Source organism: Pogoniulus pusillus, chromosome 30 (genome assembly GCF_015220805.1).
Source record: "Pogoniulus pusillus isolate bPogPus1 chromosome 30, bPogPus1.pri, whole genome shotgun sequence".
NCBI classification, from domain to species: Eukaryota; Metazoa; Chordata; class Aves; order Piciformes; family Lybiidae; genus Pogoniulus; species Pogoniulus pusillus.
The window spans coordinates 11,618,831-11,642,067 of NC_087293.1; the positions used below are offsets into that span (position 1 = coordinate 11,618,831).

At 49.4% G+C, this 23,237-nt stretch overlaps 1 protein-coding gene and 1 long non-coding RNA gene across 2 annotated transcripts; one reads left to right on the top strand and one right to left on the bottom strand.

Moving 5' to 3' along the window:
* Positions 1 to 1,056: 1,056 nt before the first annotated feature.
* FOXN4 (forkhead box N4) lies at positions 1,057 to 22,260 on the bottom strand. The gene is made up of 9 exons (XM_064168538.1): positions 22,178 to 22,260; positions 9,799 to 9,962; positions 8,182 to 8,297; positions 7,972 to 8,085; positions 7,403 to 7,530; positions 5,445 to 5,541; positions 5,144 to 5,351; positions 3,082 to 3,465; positions 1,057 to 2,432 (listed from the first exon to the last, which is right to left on the bottom strand). Exons 1-9 carry the CDS (start codon positions 22,258 to 22,260, stop codon positions 2,185 to 2,187), a joined length of 1,542 nt encoding a protein of 513 aa, XP_064024608.1. The 3' UTR covers positions 1,057 to 2,184.
* Positions 5,729 to 22,087, top strand: LOC135188835 (uncharacterized). Its single transcript, XR_010307870.1, has 3 exons — positions 5,729 to 5,865; positions 11,208 to 11,340; positions 21,454 to 22,087. It is a non-coding gene; the product is annotated as an uncharacterized LOC135188835 (long non-coding RNA).
* Positions 22,261 to 23,237: the final 977 nt, after the last annotated feature.

Below are 23,237 nucleotides of genomic sequence, written 5' to 3' on the forward strand. Positions count from 1 at the left end.
CCGTGCCTGGATCGTGAAGGGGAGCTCCGTGCCTGGATCGTGAGGGGGCCGCTCCGTGCCTGGACCGTGAAGGGAGAGCTCCGTGCCTGGATCGTGAGGGGGAGCTCCGTGCCTGGATCGTGAGGGGGAGCTCCGTGCCTAAATCGTGAGGGGGAGCTCCGTGCCTGGATCGTGAGGGGGAGCTCCGTGCCTGGATCGTGAGGGGGCCGCTCCGTGCCTGGATCGTGAGGGGGAGCTCCGTGCCTGGATCGTGAGGGGGAGCTCCGTGCCTGGATCGTGAGGGGGAGCTCCGTGCCTGGATCGTGAGGGGGCCGCTCCCGGCCTGGATCGTGAAGGGGCCGCTCCCAGCCTGGATCGTGAGGGGGAGCTCCGTGCCTGGATCGTGAAGGGGCCGCTCCCGGCCTGGATCGTGAGGGGGAGCTCCGTGCCTGGATCGTGAGGGGGAGCTCCGTGCCTGGATCGTGAAGGGGCCGCTCCGTGCCTGGATGGTGAGGGGGAGCTCCTGGCCTGGATCGTGAGGGGGAGCTCCGTGCCTGGACCGTGAGGGGGAGCTCCGTGCCTGGATCGTGAGGGGGAGCTCCGTGCCTGGATCGTGAGGGGGAGCTCCGTGCCTGGATCGTGAGGGGCCGCTCCGTGCCTGGATCGTGAGGGGGAGCTCCGTGCCTGGATCGTGAGGGGCCGCTCCGTGCCTGGATGGTGAGGGGGAGCTCCGTGCCTGGATCGTGAAGGGGCCGCTCCGTGCCTGGATCGTGAGGGGGAGCTCCTGGCCGGGATCGTGAGGGGGAGCTCCGTGCCTGGATCGTGAGGGGGAGCTCCGTGCCTGGATCGTGAGGGGGAGCTCCGTGCCTGGATCGTGAGGGGGAGCTCCGTGCCTGGATCGTGAGGGGGAGCTCCGTGCCTGGATCGTGAGGGGCCGCTCCGTGCCTGGATGGTGAGGGGGAGCTCCGTGCCTGGATCGTGAAGGGGCCGCTCCGTGCCTGGATCGTGAGGGAGAGCTCCTGACCTGGATCGTGAAGGGGCCGCTCCCGGCCTGGATGGTGAGGGGGAGCTCCCTAGATCTGCATCTATTTTATCATCATCAAGTACAAAGCAGGGCTTGGAAGTGTCAAAAGCCCCCTTAGAGTCATCTTGACTTGGTTAATTAAGCAGGAAAGCCTCTCACGAGTCATTCTGGAGCAGTCACACTATTTGTTTTCTGACTTGTTTTAACCACCTCCCTGCCAGGAGTTCCACAGTATGCAAAGTGCTTATCTGAAGGAAATGCAGTGCCAGGCTGCTGATGTGATGCAAGTGGGGGCCTGGTGAATAATTTAGTGGGTGTAAAGCAGGTTCACTGCAGCCTCTGGAGCTCAGGTTGCAGAACTGTTCTTCATAACAATAAATATAAATAAATTTACAGACAGTACCCCTACCTCTAGCACACAGACAGACAGAAGCACCAGATACAGGACTAGAAACACCTCTAAGCTTCTTTAAAATCCTAAAAAAAAGAGACAGAATTCCTAAAATCTTCTAGCCAGTGATCAGTTCAGTCTGTGGAACTACTTCTCCCCACGGGGAAAGGTCTGCTCTGGGTTGGAGTTTTCTTTTTCGGTGTGTTGGGGTTTTTTTTCTCCCTTTTCTTACCTCGTAACAATAAATTAACAAGAGTTACATCAGGGAAGTGTTAGTGGTGCAAGAGTCTCCAGAAACCACCTTCAATGGCAACAGTTATTTGGCAATTGAAGAAAAATAGACATAGAAGGTTCATGATCAACTATTTGGGGCTCCAGCTTGGTGCTGAGCAGCCTGTTGGGTTGTGTTGGCTTCTGTGTAGGCGGTCACCAAGCAGCATCCCCTCCAAAGTCCAGATCACAGTGTTGAATATTTATCTCAACTTGATTATTTGCAGCTCAGCTAAGCTCTAGTGGAAGTTCCTGCCGAGTGAAGCTTTCCAGATCCTCCTCTGATCTCACCAGCCCTGCACACAAAGCATCTGTGCCCCTTCCTCAGTCTTGCCACAGGTAAAAGTGGTTCTTCTCACCACAGCTTGATTTCTTTTTGGCATTAGTATGCTGTGTCCCAGTCAACAGCCACCAGGCTGCAGGCGTCTGCAGGAGGAGCTTTTTTCTTGCTTTCAGTTTGGACTGTAATAGTTGGGAGAAGCTGGCCCTTGAGGCAGAGGTCCAGGGGAAGGTGCAGAGCTCAAAGCAGAGGGATGGGTTTGTTGCCTTGGTTCAGGTACTGAGCTGCTGCCACGTTGTCCAGTGTTGTGTAGGTGGTATACAGGCCTGTGACCTGCAAGTCTGAGAAGGAGTGGTCGCTGCCACTGGAGACAGGGGTGAGGCCAGGGGTGCCCAGGTCACAGTCTGAGAGGTGCAGTGGGGAGTTGCTGAAGGCACCCAGAGTATCTAAGCTGAAGCTGTCATCTTTCATTTCCTCCCATATGTTACCTGCAAAAGATTCAATTCTGATCACAGCAGAAGGTCCAACCCACCCAGGCATGGTGTGCAGGGCTCAGGCCAGCAGTTTACTCCCTGCTTAGGACCAGGGCTGCTTGAGGATGGAACCATCTGTAGTGCAAAAGAGAGTGTTTGTTCCCACCAAATTCCCTATTCCAGCAGGTGTTAAGTCCTTTCTGGGCAGCACAGGATCATGGAATGGTTTGGGTTGGCAAAGGCCTTAAAGATCATCTAGTTCCAACCTGGCACTGGACACCTCCAGGAAGGAAGTGCGTTCACTGCAAACAACTTTTTCCTAACATCCAGTTTCAATCTCCCCTCTGCCACTTCAAACCCATTCTTCCTCATCCTGTCATTCCAAGACCTTGTCCATATTCCCTCCCCACCCCTCCTGTAGGCCCCCTTCAGATACTGGAAGGCCACTCCAAAGTCCCCTCAAGTCGTAGAATGGTTTTGGTTGGAAGAAACCTTCAGGATCATCAAGTCCAACCATTATTGCAGAGGGCAGCACTCAACACAAGTGTTTCTACCAGTTCCATCCCACCCCAGGACATCCTGCTGAGGACCCTGGTTACATACTCAGTGACTACGCAACCCCATGAGCCATGGCCTCCCCTTCCCCAGCTTCCTTCTGCTGTACCTTGCAATGCAAAATCCATAATGCTTGGGTCAAGGGCATCCACCTCTGCGTTCATGTCTGCTGTCACGTTGAGGAACTCTGGAGGTGCACGTCCCAGGGGGTGGTGGGGCAGAGGGCTGTGGCTCATGTCAGGCAGGGTATGGAGAGGAGGGGTTTGTGCAGGTGCAGGTGAGTCCGGGGCGAGCCGAGCCTGAGTCTGGATCTGGTGGTGGAGGGGGAGGGACTGCAGCGAGAGGGTCATGATGGGCTGAGGCTGCAGCTGTGACATGGAGATGCGGCCCTGGGCTGCTGCCAGGTGGTTCAGGGGGGGCACCTCGGGCTCTGCCTGTTTGCTGGGCCGCCTGCAGCTCTCAGGTCTGTCAGTGATCAGCTTGTCCAGCTCCTCTGCACCAGCCAGACCCATTCCCAAGGAAGAAAAGAGAGAGTTTGACTCCTTTGTTCAGGTAGGGCCCAGCCAAGGCATGGCACAAGTGAGGACAGCCACAGGCTCTCACCATAAGATTGAGCAGTGGCTGTCAACATACAGCCACTGTATGTTGTGCAGACAAGAGGAAGAGAAGTGCCACCTGCATCCCTGCCCTCGGCCCTTGCCCTCCTCACCTTGCATCATAACCCCTGACTGAGATAAAGAAGTGATCACAAAGAAACAGGGAACTGTTTAGGTTGGAAAAGACCTTTCAAATCATCCAGTCTCACCCTTAATCCAGTACTGCCAGGGCACCACTAAACCATGGCCCTCAGCACCACATCTCCATGGCTTTCAAACCCCTCCAGGGATGAGGAGAGGTTTGAAAGCCCTGGACAGCCTGGGTCAGGCTTTGATAACCCTTTTGAGGAAAGAATTGTTCCTCATGTCCAATCTAAACTTTCTGTGGGGCAACTTGAGGCCATTTGCTCTTATCCTGTTGCTTGCTCCTTGGGAGAAGAGACCAACCCCACCTAACTCCAGTCTCCTTTCAGGGAGTTGTAGAGAGCAATGAGGTCTCCCCTCAGCCTCCTCTTCTCCAAGCTAAACAAGCCCAGTTCAGCTGCTTCTCATAAGACCTATGCTCCAGATCCTGCAGCAGCTTCATTAGTCTTACATGAGACCCACAGATGGCAGATGGCCCACAGCTGCAGAACTAAGCATCCTCGGTGGGTCTCCTGCTCCCAGGGATGCTCTTGAAGTCTGCTTGTACCTCAAATAAGATTTGTCTGAGAGGCTCCTGACAATTTCAATGTCCCTTCTGTTTTTAGGCAATACTCCAACTGTGGCCTCCCTAGGGCAGAGTAGAAAAGGAAGAAAACCTCTTGCAACCTGCTGGCCACACTCTTCCTCATGCCCACCAAGATACCATTTGCCTTCTCGGCCATGAGGGCATATTGCTGGCTCATGAGGAACTTGTCCCTCAGCATTCCCAGGTCTTTCTCTGTAGATCTGCCTTTACAGAATCATAGAATGGTTTAAGTTGGAAGTGACCTCAAAGCTCAGCCAGTTCCAACCCCCTGCTATAGGCAGGGACACTTCCCACTAGAACAGGTTGCTCAAGGCCTCATCCAGTCTGGTCTTGAACACCTTCCTGGGCAACCTGTGCCAGTGTCTCACCACCCTCACTGCAAACAACTTCCTAACACCAGTTTCAATCTCCCCTCTGCCAGTTTAAACCTCCTCATCCTGTCATTACAAGACCTTGTCAATAGTTCCTCCACAGCCCTCCTGTAGCCCCCTTCAGATACTGGAAGGCCGCTCTAAGGTCTCCTCAAAACTTTCTCGTCTCCAAGCTGCAGAGCCCCAATTCTCATAGCCTGTCCTCATAGCAGAGCTGCTGCAGCCCTCTGAGCATCTTCATGACCTCTTCTGGACTCACTCCAACATTTCCATGTCCTTCTTGTATTGGGGGCTCCAGAACTGCACATAGTCACCAAGAGGTCACCCCCACACTTGTACTGGTGCAGAGACTTTTTCCTCCACAGGGGTAGGGCCCTACTAATCTTATTAAGGCTGATGCCATCCTGGCCAAAACACCCTTTCCACCCTTGCTTTCACACACACATAGAGCCCAAAACCCAATATAAGCCCTACCTGGGTTAGCCATGCTCCTGTGAATAGCAGCCAAATCCTTCCTCTTCCACTTCTGCATCTCTTCCTCCATCTTCTCAATCTTGGCAGGGTTGAGAGCCCAGAGGCAGCCTTTCCGTGAGGTGCCGCTCATCTTGTTCTCCACCTTCTCAAAACACTTGTTCAGGGAGAGGTTGTGGCGCACTGAGTTCTTCCAGCCATCAGGGGCTGTCTGAAAAGTGAAAAAGATGAAACAAGAGTAAGCCACGAGGAAAAAAAACCATTTGTGATCTTCTGCTTGCAGCTTTTAGGTGGTGGGGAGTACCTTGAAGTAAGGGAAGTGCTCCTTCATGAAGCTGTAGATCTCGCTGACTGGGAGACTGCCTGTTTTGCTGTTCTTCAGAGCCATGGCAATCAAACAGCTACAGGGCAGAGAAGGATGGGAAGGAACAACACATAGCATGGATATGGCCATCAGGACTTCTGGCCTAGCCACCTTGGGCCCATTTCTAAAGATACAACCAAGTGCTCAAAAATGACCCTGGGATTCTCCAGATTTTACTCCTCTGTGATATTTATTATTCTGTCTTTATGCTGATGTTTAGGAACTGGTCTGCAGAGCTACAGAGGTGATGAAGGGAATGGAACATCCTTGTTATGAGGAGAGCCTGAGGGAGCTGGGGCTGTGCTGCTGGGAGAGGAGGAGACTGAGAGGTGACCTCATCAGTGGTTATAAAGATGTAAAGGTGAGTGCCAGGAGGCTGGAGCCAGGCTCTGCTGGGTGATGCCCAGGGACAGCACAAGGGGCACTGGTGGAAGCTGAGGCAGAGGAAGTTCCATGGAAACATGAGGAGGAATTTTTTCAGTGTGAGTGTGACAGAGCCCTGCAAGAGGCTGCCCAGGGTGGTTGTGGAGTCTCCCTCTCTGGAGATATTCAAAGCCTGCCTGGATGTGTTCCTGTGTGATCTGGTCTAGGTGCTCCTGCTCTGGCAGGGGGTTTGGACTGGATGAGCTTTAGAGGTCCCTTCCAGCCCCTGACATTCTGTGATTCATTCCTGATGCCCCTCAGAGGCAGCTTCCACAGCACTCCTTGGTGGCTGATGGGATTTGTGTTCCTGCAGAAGCAATCAAACACTCTTGTGCTATTCTCAGCACAAGGAAATGGACCTGTTGGAAGGAGTTCAGAGGAGGCCACAACAATGAACACAGAATCATGGAATCAGAGAATTGTTTGGGTTGGAAAAGTCCTCCAACATCACTGAGTCCAACCATCAACCCAACACCACTGTGACCTCTGAGCCATGGCCCCAAGTGCCATGGCCACACCTTTCCTGAACATCTCTAGGGATGGGGACTCCACCACCTCCCTGGGCAGCCTGTTCCAATGCCAATGATAGAATAGAATCAGCCAGGTTGGAAGAGACCTCCAAGCTCATCCAGCCCAACCTAGCACCCAGCCCTATACAATCACACAGACCATGGCACTAAGTGCCTCATCCAGGCTTTGCTTCAGCGCCTCCAGGGATGAAGACTGCACCACCTCGCTGGGCAGCCCATTCCAATGCCAATCACTCTCTCTGCCAACAACTTCCTGCTAACATCCAGCCTAGACCTCCCCTGGCACAACTTGAGACTGTGTCCCCTTGTTCTGTTGCTGCTTGCCTGGCAGAAGAGCCCAACCTCACCTGGCTACAGCCTCCCTTCAGGGAGTTGTAGACAGCAATGAGGTCTGCCCTGAGCCTCCTCTTCTGCAGGCTGCACACCCCCAGCTCCCTCAGCCTCTCCTCACAGGGCTGTGCTCCAGGCCCCTCACCAGCTTTGTTGCCCCAGGCTGAGACAGTTGGAGTTGTTCAGCCTGGAGAAAAGAAGGCCTCAGGGAGACCTCCTGGTGGCCTTTCAGCGTTTAAAGGGGCTGAGCAGAAAGCTGGGGACAGGCTTTTGAGCAGTGCCTTTTATGACAAGACAAGGCGTGATGGTTTAAACTAAAAGAGAAAGATTCAGACTGGAGAGAAGGAAGATTTTTTTTTTCTTCTGGGGCTGGTGAGACACTGGCCCAAGTTGCCCAGGAAGGTGGTGGTTGATGCTTCATTCCTGGAACCATCCCAGGTCAGGTAGTTTGGGTTTCAGACCAATCCGCTCTAGTTGTGGATGTCCCTGATGACTGCAAGGGGGTTGGAATAGATAAAGTTTCAAGGTCTCCTTCCACCCAAAACATTCTCTGGCTCTATGTTAGAGTCACCCAGTGCAGGCTGTAAGCCACACACTGTTCCCCTCTCTGCTCACCTGTAGGAATAGATGGGTTTGGGGTAGTGCTTTGGATGCAGCTCTTGGGCAGAGTGAGGAGCCAGGCGTGGCTGGGAATAGTGAGGCTGAGTCCCATAGGATGGGTTGTAGATTGCTGCTGGGTTACACTGTGTGCAGAGGGGAAAGAAGGAGAAGTCATGTGTGAAATGTTCACAGGTGTGAGGATTTGGGGGCATTTTGTTGTTTCTTTTAAAAGGATTCTAGGCATGATCATGGCAGGGACTGCAGGATGGACAGGGTTCTAGGGATGATCATGGCAGGTACTTCAGGAGAGGGTTCTAGGGATGATCATGGCAGGGACTTCAGGAGAGGGTTCTAGGGATGATCATGGCAGGGACTTCAGGACAGGGTTCTAGGGATGATCATGGCAGGGACTTCAGGAGAGGGTTCTAGGAATGATCATGCCACAGACTGCAGGGCAGGGTTGTAGGGATGATCATGACACAGACTGCAGGACAGGGTTGTAGGGATGATCATGGCAGGGACCTCAGGACATGGTTATAGGAATGATCATGGCAGGGACTTTAGAACAAAGCAAACCAAAGTACCTGTGGTGAGTTCTGTGCTAGGGCAAACACTTGCTGTGAGTGAGGAGGAGGAAAGAGTTGTTGCTGTGTTTGCAAACCAGGAGATGGCTGCCCACCTACAGCATACTGGCTCATCTGCTGAGATAAAGGTAACAGACTTGTCAGGCCTGAAATCACCAACACTTTTTGCTAAGAGGTGTTGCAGTAGGCCACCAAGGCCTCTGCTCTTACATTTGATCCATGTGTTGAAAGAGAATTGAGTCCCAGGATTCCCTGTGGCAGACTGGCCTGGACATGAATCATTGCTCCAGGTGCTCCCGCTGAGTGCATGTTGGTTGCCACAGGACCTGTGTTGGAGAAAGCATAGCCAGTGAAAGTTCACACTTCAGATAACAGAGCTGACTTCTCAGACGTTGCAGCTGAACACAGCTGCAGTTATTCTGGAGTAGATGAGCCAGCAGTGCGCTCAAGTGGCCAAGAAGGCCAACAGCAGCCTAGCTGCATCAGCAATAGTGTGGCCAGCAGGACCAGGGCAGGGATTGGCCTCCTCAGCGCTGGTGAGGCCATACCTCAAATCCTGGATTAAATTTTGGGCTGCTTACTTCAAGAAGGACATTGAGGGGCTGAAGCATGTCCAGAGAAGGGCAAAAAAGCTGGGGGTCTAGAGAACAGGCCTGGTGAGGAGCAGCTGAGGGAACTGGGGATGTTCAGCCTGGAGGAAGAGAGATGGAGGGGAGACCTTATTGCTCTCTACAACTACCTGAAAAGAGGTTGGAACCAGGTGGGGTTGATCTCTGCTTCCTCAAATCAGGTGATAGAAAGGGAGAAAATGGCCCGAAATTGTGCTAGAGGAGGGTGAGGTTAAAAATTAGGAAAAATTACTTGCTGCAGGAGTGGTCAGGGATTGGCAGAGGCTGCCCAGGGAGGTGCTGGAGTCACCGTGCCTGGAGGTGTTCAAGAAACCTTTGGCCAGGCACTCTGGGACATGGTTTAGTGGCCATGATGGTGTTGGGTTGACAGTTGGAACTGATGATCTTAGAGGTCTTTTCCAACCCAAACAACTCTATGATACTATGATTCTATCACACCTCTCTGTGGCTTTTCATCCCTAAAAAACCCAAGAGTACTTCACAAATTGCAAGGATGGCATCAGCTCCTTCTACAACTCATTATGCAGGGACTGAAAGCTGGCAGCTGTTTAGCAGGACACAGTGAAGTTACACACAGAGTGTCTTACAAAAGGACCAAACCCACTTATTCAGCACTGTCTGTGCTGCAGAAGGATCCCTGCTGTAAAGCAGCAAGGTGCAACCTGAGCTCTCTCAGCAGGATGCCTCAGGGAACAAATGTGTTTACTTAAAGGATGTGCACAAAGGCCAGAAAGGTGCTCAGTGAACAGATGCTGTAAGCCTGTGTGAGGCAAACAGCTCTGGGGTAAACAAGATCCTCTTCATTTTATCAGTGTTGAAACAAACAAGAAACACTAATTACCTAAGCTCAAAGCTGTTGAAAACCTCTAAACTCCAAGCCTTGGTCCGAGTTCATGCAAACAAGGCACCAACACTTGGTGCCTTGGCAATTAGGAAGAAGTTCTGTACTGTGAGGATCATGAGACACTGGAATAGGTTGCCCAGAGTTGGGGAGGCTTCAAACCTGGAAGTGTGTGAGGCCAGGCTGAACAGGGCCTTGAGCAATCTGGTCTAATAGGAGGTGTCCCAGCCCATGGCTGAGGGGGTGGAACTAAGTGGTTTAGTGGTAGTGGCTTAGCAGTAGTGGTGGGGTTGTAAGCTCTAGGCTGGACTTGGTGGTGTGTCAGCTACCTCTGTACTGAAGATCCTCACAGTTTACCTGTCTGCTGTAGCATGGTACTCTGAGTACCAAGGCTAAAATCCATTCTTCCACTGGCCATCTGTTGTAACCGAGGGACATCGACAGATGTCAGCCACGACAAGGACTGTAAGTCACTGGGAAGGTCATCTTCGCTCAGCTGGGAGGACTCAGAAGCTAAGAGCCTGCAAAGTAGCACAAGAGGTTATCAGGAAGCAGAGATGCTGCTACACTGGCCCTGGTAATGGGAGAGGGGACTGGGATGCCAAAGCCCATGTTGGTCAGTGGGGAAAACACATCAGGCTGGGATTTTGTCTGCAGAATTGAGATGGGAGCTTTGGTTTCACAGCTAGCTCCTTCAACTGTGTGTCCCTTCACATGATTTGAAACACCTTGGTTAAGAAAACTTTTTGTGCAGCATTTGTAAGGGATGGAGATGTAAGAAGCCAGCAGAAAACTGCCTACAAACAAACCCAGAGCTGGCTCTTTGTTCTCACCTTTGTCAGACGTTTGCATTTGTCTTGCCTCAGTGCAGGAGGAACCTGCAGGATTTAGGTTGGACATTAGAAGAAACTTTCTCTCTGAAAGGGTTCTTTAAGACTGGAACAGGCTTTCCAGGGAGGTGGTTGAATCCTCACCCTGGTTCAGCACCAGACTTGGTAGAGTCAGAGAATGGTTGGACTGGATGATCTTAAAGAGTTTTTCCAACCAAAATGACTCTGTGATTCCTCACCAAGCAAAAGGCAAACACACAAATCAAAAGGAGATCAAACAAAACCTGAGCCAAGGAAGCAGAGATGTCACAAGAGCTCAGTTTGTGACTTCAACCCAGATATTTGAAGTGATGGTATCAAAGCTCAGCACATTGGGCTGCTGCATCACCTTTGGGTGCTGTGCCAGCTGAAATTCTGCAGATCTCTGCAGACCCTTACTGGTGTGCTCAGTCCTTTGAGCAGATGACTGAGTTCACTTCATGCTCTTCTGTCTTCCTGTTTCAAAGACACAGAGATGTGCTGAGGAGAATGGTTTAGCCACAGCCTTGGTAGGGTTACATAATGGTTGGACTGGATGATCTTAGAGAGCTTTTCTAAACCAAAGCCATTCTGTGATTCTATGTCAGACAGCACTGCAGAAGTCCTGGCTATCCTGAGGAGGAAAGAAGTAATTAGATCATCTCAGGAAGTTATCATTAGATACCCAGGGTAAATCCAAAGGGATTCAGTTCCAGGGAAATATCTTTCCCTTCCAGAAGAAGATAGTTTAGTTGGCTGTAGTTGATTTTGCTTTCAAAACAAAGGCTGTAAGGAGCTCCCTCAGAGATGTGTTAAAGGCAGCTGTGTGGCACTGATTCGTGCTCATTGCCAAATGAGGATGCAGAAACCCCTTAAGAAAATCTGATCCCTTGCTGAAGCATCTTTTATGTTTTACAGGATTCTAAATCAGCTGCACAGAATAAGGCAGAACTCTAATGCCTGGCTGCTTTCAGCTCCTCTTCTTTGTGACTTTCAGAAACACCTATCAAAGGTCCCTAAACTGTTGTCTGGGACATCTTTAATGCAAAAGGTAATTTATTGTTGGTGAAAAGGTTTCGAAAATGAGGAGAGGGGAAGGGATAGGAGGGAAGGGCAGGAGAGGAGGGCAAGGGAGGGGAGGGGAGGGGTGAAGAGAGGTCAAGAGAGGGTAGAGGAGAAGATAGAGCAATGGAGAGGAGGGGGCAAGGGAGGAGAGGGGAGCAGAGAAGAGAGGGGGGGGGAGAAGAGAGGGGAGGGGAGAAGGAAAAAACCCACTACACCTGACCAAGGAGCCAAACCCTCAAAACCTAGCAAAAAAAACCCCAACCCACAACGAAAAGCACCTTCAAGTCCCTGTGCCAGCCAACCCCCTGGTTCCTTCCCCTACTGTAGTTATAGGCAATAATTAGCATCGCCATGGTTACCTAAGCTCTTCAGTTATTTCGTGAAGCCTGCGACTTACAAGCCTTTATCAGGTGACAGCTCTGGCAGGCTGGAGATTGGCTGGATTGGAAGTAAACAGCAGCATTAAATGATTTGAAAACTGGGCAGGCTCATGTCAGTTTGCAACAGTTGGGTCCATTCAGGGCAAGCCGAGAACCCATTGTGTGCCTAACGCCCGCTGGCACGTGGCCCCCATTGTTTTTTCGGATTCTTACTTAATTGTTTTTCTTCCCCCTTCCCCCTCCCCCTTTCCTCCTCCTCCTCCTCTCTCTCTTCACCCCCCCTGCCCCCCCAAACCTCACATTAATCTGGCTGAATGACAGCCGACACACAAGACGCATCCACATGCCATCTGGCACCCCCAATCCCTGCCAGTCCTCCCAGACAAGTCAGCTTCCTTCAACAAATAACAGGGGTCAGATGGGCGGCGAGGGTCAGCGCCCACCGCACACGCCTCCTGTCAGCAGATGAATCCACCACATGCCCTCGCTGCTCCTCTGCACTGGGGAGCTGCTGGAGTCGTGGTGGTGCTCAGCAGCCTGCCCAGCCTTTAGCTTTTCTGCTTTTTTTGGGGGGAAGAGGGAGGGCAAATCAAAGTCTGTGCTTTGTGGTCACCCAAGGTGTGCTTATCGCGGGGCTCTGGGAGCAGCTGGTGGTACCCTGGGCACAGGAGGATGGCAAGCGTGGATTACAAGTTGCCTCCCTTGCCTGGGCACTCTTCCCTCTCCTCTCCTTGCCTCCTTTTCAGCACCTTCGTGGTGCACAGCCATGAGGCTGCAGATTCACATAGAATCATAGAATGGTTTAGGTTGGAAGGGAGCTCAAAGCTCATCCAGTTCCAACCCCACCCTCCCGCCATAGGCAGGGACACCTCTCACTAGAACAAGTTGCTCAAGGCCTCATCCAACCTGGTCCTGAACACCTTCCTGGGCAACTTGTGCCAGTGTCTCGCCACCCTCACTGCAAAGAACTTCTTCCTAACATCCAGTTTCAGTTTCCCCTCTGCCAGTTTAAACCTCCTCAGTCCTGACAAGACCTTGTCAATAGTCCTTCCCCAGCCTTTCTGTAGCCCACTTCAGATACTGGAAGGCCACTCCAAGGTCTCTTTGAAGCCTTCTCTTCTCCAGGCTGCAGAGCCCAAACTCTTGAACTTGAAAGCTGACAGAAGAGCCCTGAAGGTCTGTTGGAAACAAAGAGGTTCAATGATATAATAACCAGACAAGTAAGTGAGACAACTCTTTCTCCATCAGGTTTCCTTCTCCATCTCAGCATGGAATGGCTGTTTAAGTTTGCAGTGCTTTAAAAATCACCTCTGACTATTCACTTACACCTGGCTTTTATCATAGAACCATTGAATGGTTTGAGTTAGAAGGGACCTTAAAGATCATCTAGTTCCAAACCCCTCCCATACCATGGGGGGGAAGGCAGGGACACCTTCCACTAGACCAAGTTGCTCAAAGCCTCACCCAGCCTGGCTCTGAACACTTCCAAGGTTGGAGTCTCCACACTAACAATGTGTTTGATAGCTGTCAGGTTAACTGTTGTTGTTAACAACTTGAGGGGTGGGTGAAAAGTGTATTTAATCAGAATGAAAACTTTCTCATGTAAGCCTTATCCTTCAGCTTGTCTTCAAAACCAGTATGGACAGTTCACGTGTCTTCAAGAAGGTGAAACTGCTTCTGAAACTTCACAACTTTCAGAACCAGAAGCTGAAGAAGTTTCAGAAGTCTTAAAGAAACTCAAATCTAAGTCTTAACTAATTCCAACCCCCCCCCAAAAAAAAAAAAACCTATGCCCATGGCTGGCTGACTGAGGTGTTTTAAATGCCCAGGTGGCTTCTGCAGCCTAAACCCAGCTTTTCTCACAGTGTGCCCTGCTTTAGGTGCAAACACCTTCATCTAAGAGCCTCTGGGAAGAGATTTCTGCACAGTAGCACCTAATATTTTAATCCTGCAGGGTTCAACCTTCCTAACCTGAAAAACTGCCTGTGCCCAGGCAACAGGCATCTAAGTACCAACAAATATCTCACTACCTGCAAATATCTATGCACCTACTGTAATATGCTCTGTGCTCTGCTTCTCTTCCCCTCCACCCCTGCCTCTTTTTGGTCTCAGGTTTGAGGGTAAACCTCAGGAGTCAGAGATAGTGTCTTTAGCTGAGTGTTCACAGTCCCTGGCACAATGAGGCACTGTAGTAAAAGCAGCCATTTCCATTCAGTGCATGTAAATGAGATAAATAGTGATAGGCTGTAATTAATGCACACCACTGACAATGTCCCCAGCTGCACGTTCCCCAAGGGATGTCTGGTGCAGAGGCTGAACCACTAAACTCCAGGGAAGGGAAGGTTACACTCACCTCAAACGTGTTGCAAACATGTTGTTCTTAAAGGTGTGGTGAAATTATGCAATTGCCTTTTGACCCCTCTTCTGGCAGAGCTCTGGAGGATAAGCCTTCTGGTTCTCTTTCTAGCCTAGAGAGCCACCTGCATCACTAAGAATCACAGATGGGACCTTAAAAATCATCTACTTCCAGCCCCCCCTGCCATGGGCAGGGACATCTTCCACTAGCTCAGCTTGCTCAAGGCTCCATCCAATCCTGAGCACCTCCAGGAGGGGGCATCCACAGCTTCCCTGGGCAACCTGTGTCTCCTCACCCTCACTTCCTAATCTCCAGTCTAACTCTTCCTCTTCCAGCTCAAAGCCATCCCCTCCTCATCCTGTCACTGCAAGCCCTTGTCAGAAGTCCCTCCCCAGCTTTCCTGTAGCCCCCTCCAGGTACTGGAAGGCTGCTCTAGAATCATAGAATCAGTCAGGGTTGGAAGGGACCACAAGGATCATCTAGTTCCAGTCCCCCTGCCATGGGCAGGGGCACCTTACCCTACATCAGGCTGGCCTGATCTAGCCTGGGTCTCCCTGGAGCATTCCCTTCTCCAAGCTGAACAGCCTGTCCCCGTAGGACACATGGTGCTGAGGATTTAAGCTCCCTCTCCATAGAAGAGGTTGTTGGACTCCCAGGAAGAGTGTCCTGTGTGCTGTCACAGGTGACACAGAAGTGCCCAGTGGTCACATTAGTCTTTGCTATTTGCTCCATCGTGCTGTGCCCAAAATATTTATCTAACCAGGGCAACAGACTGGCCATCAGCCAGTCACCATCATTTACTTTTCCAGACTCAGGGAAAACACCTCCTGGTATGAAACCCCTTTCCAGATCTCCCAGCACTGAGCTCCAGACCTTCCTGCCTGCAGTCATGGAGAAACTGGGCTCCTGCTCTGGCCACAGATCCATCTGAGCTCACTGCAGCCCATCAGCAATGCAAACCCGTTCATTTGATGTGCTTAAAGGTATCTTAACTCTTTTATTTTTTCCCTCCATCAAGCACCTCCTGTTGGCACAGGAATGAAATTCATTCCTGGCATAACCTTGTGGTAATCTGCAACCAGCCTCAGAGTTGATTTGGATCTAAATTCACAGATTTAGCTTCACCACCTTCCCTCACATTGAGCTGTTGTGATGAGCTGGATCTCAGGTAACTCAGAAACCACTGTCGGACAGTGGATAGTTCAAATGCCTTTGTGTGGTGAACTGCTCACTGCTTACTCTAGGAACCACCTCTCCAACAACATCATAGAACAGGCTGCCACACAGGTTTCTAAGGCTAAGGGAAAGCTCAGCATACCTTAAAATACTTTCTCTCCAGACAGTTCAGGCAGCCACTGAGTGTTGCAGTTTATGAGATCATGTGCAGAGTTACAGATTTCTCTGCAGACTGCACCATTCATACCTCAGAGGACTCTGCTTGCTCCTTTGCTCTGGATTATGTCCCTAAAAGACATAAAGCACTCAAGCTGGTTGATGAGGAAGAGTGAATCCAACCTTGGAAGCATTCAAAGCCAGGCTGGATGAGGCCTTCAGCAACTTGACTATAGGAGATGTCCCTGGCCCACAGCAGGGAGGTTGGAACTAGATGATATTTTAGGTCCTTTCTAACCCAACCCATTCAATGATTCTGTGAATCCAATGCTGGAGGTTTCTGAAATGGCTTAGTGTGTGCTGGAAACTCATTGTTACCTCTGTTCTAAACAAATTCAGACCAAAAGACTGTGGTTGCATTTGGCAGGTTCAGTTTCAACCACAGCATTAAGATGTCTCTCCCTCAATGGAGGATTTTGATACTATTGCCACCACTGACATCTGAGCTTTTTGCCTGTGCTTAAGTAATGCAACTGTAGTTGCATTGCCTGGGGTGACAGGCTCTGAATTAGCTATTTGCAGTGGTTTAGCCAGTGAGGGTGACAACTGAACAGGAAGAGTCCTAAGAAAATCTCTTCTTAATGGGGTGGTGAGAAATGTTTTCTTTTGCCTAGGATTGCATAAGGTCCTGGGAACAATTGTGGTGATCCCTCCTGTGTAAAACAGCACAAGGAAAAGATCTCTGTGTTGTGGCTCTTCAGCTGTCTCCATGGGGAGAGGGATTCTCTGAAGGAGTCAACTTCAACAACTCTTTCTGTTCCTCACTCCATCTGCTCTCTTCCTTCCCTGTGCCTCTCTTCCCACTTTCTTCCTTTACAGGTGCTTTCCCCTGCACTGGGCTCTGTTCTCCAGACTCACTTCTCCTCTCCTGCTTTAGTCAGCAGCTCTTGCTGCTTTTGGGCTGTGATCCCTCTGTGCCTCTTGAAGACACACCACTAATCCAGCCCCAAGCCACCAACCCACCTTTCTGCTCACTGTCCTCAAGTTCTTTGAGTATTTGCAGGCCTTGCTGGAATTAGGAGGAGCAATTAGGGAGAGGAGAAATTCCAGGGGTAAACAGAAAGTCCCTCCTCAGCCACAGCTCGAGAAACTCTGGATTGTAGGAACCAAAGCCAGTGAGGAAAAAGCAAACGCAATTACCCTGTCAGGTGTTGCTGTTCTCCTTCCTTACATCATGGCTCAGAAGAGGAGATGATTGTCCAAAACTCTTCTGCATGGTACTTAGAGCTAACAGAACAGCCTATAGATGTGCTCCTGGAGGATTTTATACATTTCAGCTCCAACTTTCACAACCTTTCATTACATCATTTGGGTAGGAGATGAAGGGGAACTGAATTACAAGTGACCTAGATGGTTTGCTTAAGCCCAAGAGGAAGTTAGCAGCAATGTCAGCATCCAGCCTCCCACTGGCTCCCTGATCTGCTTTACCCACACTAACACTCCTGGGTTTGGCTTTGTCCAGTGCAGCCCAGTATAAACTCTGCACTCTGGTTTGCCCCCAAAAGAGCTCTGAATAAAGTCAAAATAAGCTTCTTTTCCACATAAAAAATACATTGAAACACCTGGCACTGCAGGTGTCAAAACCAGGAATGATGTCTACTTGGAAAGCTGTTTTAACACTGCTTCTGCTGCAGCTGATTAGCACTGGACAGATTTACCTGCCTGGATCTTGTGGAGTTATTTACTCCAGGGCAAAGGGAACAGGCTATTTTTGGGGGGTGCTCTGTTGTAAGAACTCATCTCACTTGCACCAGCTGCTGCTATCTTGCAGCAATTCTGCTTTCCACATGTATTTAAATGGATAAAATAAAAGTGAAGTGACCTGAGCACCTGAGACCTCCTAGGAGTGCTGGAAAGGTCCAGATTCATTTCCCTTGCTTTCAACAGGAGGTCAAGCACCATTTATGAGGTAAGGCCTGCCCTAGGTGATCCTGCTTCAGCAGTGGACTTAGACTCAATCACAGAATCAACCAGGTTGGAAGAGACCTCCAAGCTCATCCAGTCCAACCCTATCCCAGCCCTATCCCAGCAACCAGATCATGGCACTCAGTGCCCCATCCAGTCTTTTCTCTCTAGAGATGCCTTCCAACCCTTACCATTCTATGATTCACTGGAGGCAAACATGCCTGAAAAGCCTGTGTGGTATTGCCTGGGTACACACCAGGCCTTCCCAGCTCTGCCTGTAACTGCAGGACAGTTTTGAGGAGCAAGGGCTACAATTTTTTTATTAATAGTGATTAGCACATTTCAGTTGAGCTAATCCACTTAAATCAATCCACAGTGGGCTGACTTTGGCTGATTCCTAGGAGGTTTTTCAGGTTTTTTCTTTTTGGTCAAAGAATGTGATGAAATTCCTGCCCTGCAACTCTCACTCCCTGTCAGGCACATGTGGTGTCATGGGAATGCACACTTCAGGCACAATTCTGCTCTCCTAAGTTTTGTGCAGAAATGTCCTTCTTGCAACTTCCCAGCCTCCATCCAGCTCTGTTTGTGCAGAAATGTCCTTCCTGCAACTTCCCAGCCTCCAGCCAGCTCTGTTTGTGCAGAAATGTTCTTCCTGCAACTTCCCAGCCTCTATCCAGCCATTTCCAATGGTGACAGTTAGGAGCCATGAGCTGTACCTTGCTCTCCAGGAAGCAAAAGTTGAGAGCAGATATGAAACCATCACTTAGGAGAGCTGTGGTTGCCATAAAGAGAGAGGTTTTCCACCCCTGTCACACCCTGAATATATAAATACAGGAGTTGTCTCTGCTTCCTAAGATGACCTACACCAAACTATGCCAGCATGAAGTCATTATCAAGGCTAAACTTTAATCTTAAAGTGATTATTACAGCTAAATTTAAATCCATTTACTAGGTCAATTAATATAAACCACATTTTTCACAATCAGAATGGGGTGAAGAAGGATTTAGTTTACTAATATCTTGAATAGGTAAAGATTAAGTGTCAACTTTGGATCAAAAAGGCACCTATTTAAAGCTTTATTCCTCTTTAAACATCTAGAAAATGCATTTCAAGGCCTTCAAAATACTACCTAAGGCTTCTATCAACTGGAAATACTCATATTAAAGAATAGACAAAATAATGAGCTGCAAAACATGAAGTTCACTGATCTTGTTGATCTTGGGCTAGCTTTACATCTTAAGCGGTGCTATTTCTTCAAGTAGAATTGAACATTTTGGGTCCTTCTTTCCAAGTAGAGCTGCCACATTATTACTTAGAGTGTTGATTTGATTCCTTCAAGTTTGGATTTTTCACAGTTGCCAAATAATCCATAGAAAGTTACTCTTTGCCTCCCTCTGAATGTCCTGAGTTTGCTGATTTATTCTATTTAATAGATCACACATAATTGTGTCAAGTTTGGGAAGAGAAACAAGCAAGCTGCTGCATCTGAAAGCCAAGAGCACTGAGTTAGGATCATATTGAACCTTCCTTGGCAGAGAATTTTCACTTCTGCAAGTGCTTTTGCAGTCCCACCCTGGCTTGGCATCTCCCTCTCTGGGCTTTCTCCTGCTCATGCCCTGCATGTGAAATCTTACTCTGCACTTGTGTACAAGACAGTATTTTTTTTGCACTGTTTTTGTGTGTTAAATCAAATAATCCTGTAAAAGGATAGATCGTAGAGGTCAATTTTCATCCTGCAAAAGGATAGATTGCAGAGGCCAATTTAAACCATTACTTGAAGACCACAGTGCTCATGAGCTGAAGAACCTTTTCCTCTCAAAGACCAGCTCCAAGCCTACTGAAGACCACGACTGAGCAGCCTTTGAGTTGCCTCCTGTAATTGATCATACCTCACACTGCACAGCAAATTCAGAGCTTGCTTTGATTGCAACAATGACATATTTGCACTTAATTCTTCACTGTCAAGAACAAGAATGAAATGTTGAGGGTTAAAAAAAATCCCACTCTGACAGAGTTCTCTGCTTTTGAAATGTACAACGGTCTCATGAGAAATATTTGCTTCTGCTAGACTTAGGAATGTAGTGAAGGTAGTGGAATATGCTGAAGGCATCTGCTCACATCAAGTATGGCTTTGCATCGGTATTCAGGCAGTGACAGCACCATGAAAACATAGGCTCTGGAGAAGATGTGATGGCTCTTAATCATTCCTGGACAGCTTGGTGTTTTAGAGCCCACAGCTGCATTGGTGGAAGAGATACTCCTGCCTAAAAATCATTTCACTGCAGCGCAAACAGTGCCTGGACCTTTCAGAGCAGCCTAACGCTAGGACTCTATTTGCTAAGTCAAATTTACTGCGGATGCTTTCAATCCAGAGAATTCCAAGGTCTGCTAAAACCAGGATTGATTTTTTAATCCATAAAAAAACCTCAACAACAACACAGCAAACAAACAACTACAAAGAGAGAGAGAGAGAGAGAAAGAGAGAGAGAAAGAGAGAGAGAAAGAGAGAGAGAAAGAGAGAGAGAAAGAGAGAGAGAAAGTGAGATAGAGAGAGAGAGAGAGATAGAGAGAGAAAGAGAGAGAGACAGAGAGAGAGAGAAAGAGAGATAGAGAAAGAGAGAGAGAAAGAGAGAGAGAAAGAGAGAGAGAGAAAGAGAGAGAGAGAAAGAGAGAGAGAGAAAGAGAGAGAGAGAGAAAGAGAGAGAGAGAGAAAGAGAGAGAGAGAAAGAGAGAGAGAGAAAGAGAGAGAGAGAAACAGACAGAGAAAGAAGGAAAAAATTCCCATAAATACTCCAACTGTCAGCATAAGCTGGATGAAAACTCCTGGGTATTTGCTGAGCTGATCCCCTGCTTACACAGGCACAGCTCCCTCCCCTCTCTGCGCTCCCTCCTCACAGGAAAGCCTGGTCTCCTCCAAGTCCAACTGTCCCATTGAAAGATTCCAAGTGAGACAGAAGAGTATTCTCAGCACAGCCCCAGCCTCCCACTCACTAATTGGAGGCCATTCCCCATTTTGTGGAGCCTTGATGCTCCCCCATGGAGAACTCAGGACTGTGGGTTCCAGTCTTGGACTGTGGTGACAGCAGGAGAGTAAACAGAGCTGATAGAATTTGACAGGTCTATTCTTTTCTTAAAATCATTCAGTCTAAAAGATTTTCTTTTACATAATCCAAAGTGTTTTCTCATGAAGTAGGACAAATACTGCTCTGCATTTATGGTGCAGTTCAGATTTTATGCATTTTTATCAGAACTGGCCAGTATTAAAGGAGGTCAAATAATTCATTTTAAAGCTGCCTTTAAAAAATAAACACCAAAACAACCACCAGAAAACAACACAACAAACACAAATAGGTTAAAAAAAAAATCAACTTTAGAGAAGGGAGATCTCTGAGTTCAAAATGTTTAGCAGAGAACTGAAAGTAGTTTTTAAAAGCAGCTGACTTCTGTATCAAAAAAGAAACTCTTAGAATTTCTTTACTGGCAGTAAGATAATTCCTATCTTTCCACCACCCTCCCAAAAACTAAAAGAGTGAGGATTTTTTTTTTCCCCAGCACCTAAGAGTTAAAGAATAATTCACTCCCTTAAAGAAAATTTAAGTTAAAAGGGTCTTTTTGTTAAGGTGGTTACATCCTTTAGGGCACTGAAGATACAGACTTAAAAATCCAACTCCTCAGAGTCTCTTTCACACCTCCTCCTCCCCCCCCCCCCCCCATCCCCCATTCATTAAATACTGAAGAATTTCTTCACAAATATTTACACAGGCCACAAAACCGGCGAGAGCAAACAGGGCTTTCATAAACAGCAAAACAAGAGTGCCACAAACCTTCTGCCACAGCGCCTTCAGCCAGTAGAACAAATCACTTGTTGAGCTGCGAGGGGCTGCGGGGCAGCCTTTGCATTTTGAACACAGAGAGAGGGAGAGAGAGAGAGAGGCTGCAGGAAGAATACCTGCATCAGCAGCCCCATAGAAATGGGGCTGGGAGCAAGGAGAGAGGCTCCGACTCCTCATTTTAAACCCAGATTTATTTCAATTTAGTTATTCCTTTTTTTTCTTTAACTGGCAGCACTGGATTCTGTTCTACTCTTCTGTCTTTCTTGGCACTTTGCTTCATGTGACAAGCTGTAACCTAATTTAACCCAGTAATCCATGCAGACCTTAGCCCGGGACTTCCAACGACACTTTGAAAGTGATAAAGGGATGCGTGGTGGAATAGGTAAACCATCAAAGGCCGTGGACAAATCCAGGTTTGTTCCCACCACTATTAGAAGACCTTTGACATGGCAGTGCTTTGGAGTACGACAGAAGGACTTGTTCTAATGAAAAGCTCTTCTAGAGTCTATTGCACTTGGTTTAGTCTCTCCATGACTGCTCCGTAACAATGCAAAATGGGATCTGAAAGGGAACTTTTAAGTAATTATTATTTAAGAGGGATAACCTTCTCTGGCAACACTCAGACAGTAGAAAGAGTTTCCTGGAAGGTCAATCCCCAGGCTTTGAGGGTGTATTATCCCTATTATCAAATAGTTTCATATCAAAACCCTTTAAAACAGGGCTGCTTCTAAGTAAAGTAATGCGTTGTAACTGGTCACAGGCTCAGAAATTGGATTTAGAGAGGAGAAACAATGCAAGTTAACTTGGAAAAGAAATGAAAAAGCAGAGGATTTCTACAGGATAAATGTTTTGGATTGGTTTGTTGGTTTGGGTTTGGTTTTTTTTTCCTTTTAGGAAATAATGAGGGAAAAATCAACACCCCAGCAGCTAGGCTGTGAAATGGATAAACGCCTCACCTGTACTCCTGGGAAGGGTGGTGGTTTTGCCCTGAATTCCTAAGGATTCCTGACATTATGGACGGGATATCGTTTTCTATCATCTCCTTGGGAAAAAGAGAAGAGCAGAGGGAGAAGCGGGTGAGCAGCAGTAGCTATCCAGCACTTCAGCAGCCAGCAGAACCCAAGTGGAACCCAGGGCTACCGGCAAGGAGAGCCCAGTTTATACCGCCTCGCTCCCTCCAGCCTCACTGGTTTTACAGGGTCAGGCAACGAGGCAAAAACGTTTTACAGGAGCGACGAAAACGAACAAAAAAAAGCTCAAAATGGGAACCTTGTGGAGTCTCCGTGGAGCATCCCTCCACCGTGGGGGCAGTTTGGGTGTCGAGAGGCTTGTCGGTATTAGGAGAGCTGGGGAACACTCCAGTCCTGGAGCTCCTCTTAAACTCCCCTAAGAGCATCCGAGGAGCATTTAGGGACAACGAGCTGCGGGGCAGCGCTCAAAGCGCCCCCGAGGGAGGAGAGCAGCCCGGGCAAGACCCAGCCCCGCTGCCCGCGGAGCTGCTCCCGAGCCCCCCGCGGCAAGCGGCCGCTAACGAAGCAGGATCCCCCGCATCCCACCGCCCCCCGACCTCCCCCGCTAACCACAGCTTTTTTCTCTCGGCTCCTTTCACAAACCTGGCGGGCCAGGGCCCGGGGGCCCGGCCGGAACTCCGCGGCGGGGCGTCCCTCTGAGGGCAGGGAGAGAGGGAAGGGGCTGGAGCTGGCCCTGAAGGGAGGGGGACGGAGCCGGTGGCGGTGGCGGTGGCGGGTCGGCGGCGGTCTCCAGCCCGGTTTTAAATTTCCCTCTCAGGAGCTGTCCAGCCTGGAGCATGCGCGGCCGGGGGCCGCCCGCAGGGTCAGGGCCGGGGCAGGGCCGGGGGAAAGCGGCGTTGGTCGCTAGCCGCCGCCCCCCGCTTCCCACCGGGCCCGCCCCGTTATAGAGCCCGGGGGACCTGGCCCGTGGGGAGGGTGAGCGGGCCGGGTCTGGTAGAGGAGTTTCAAAGGAAGAGAAAAACAAAACGAGCAAACCAACAACAAA

Excerpts from the sequence above, each read along its gene's own strand:
- FOXN4 (XM_064168538.1), bottom strand. The coding sequence starts at position 22,260 with ATGATAGAAAACGATATCCCGTCCATAATGTCAGGAATCCTTAGGAAT. Across the intron at positions 7,531-7,971 it reads TAGCACAGAACTCACCACAG|TGTAACCCAGCAGCAATCTA; the intron begins GTACTTTGGTTT and ends CTCTGCACACAG. Across the intron at positions 3,466-5,143 it reads CAGGAGCATGGCTAACCCAG|AGGAGCTGGACAAGCTGATC; the intron begins GTAGGGCTTATA and ends TGGCTGGTGCAG.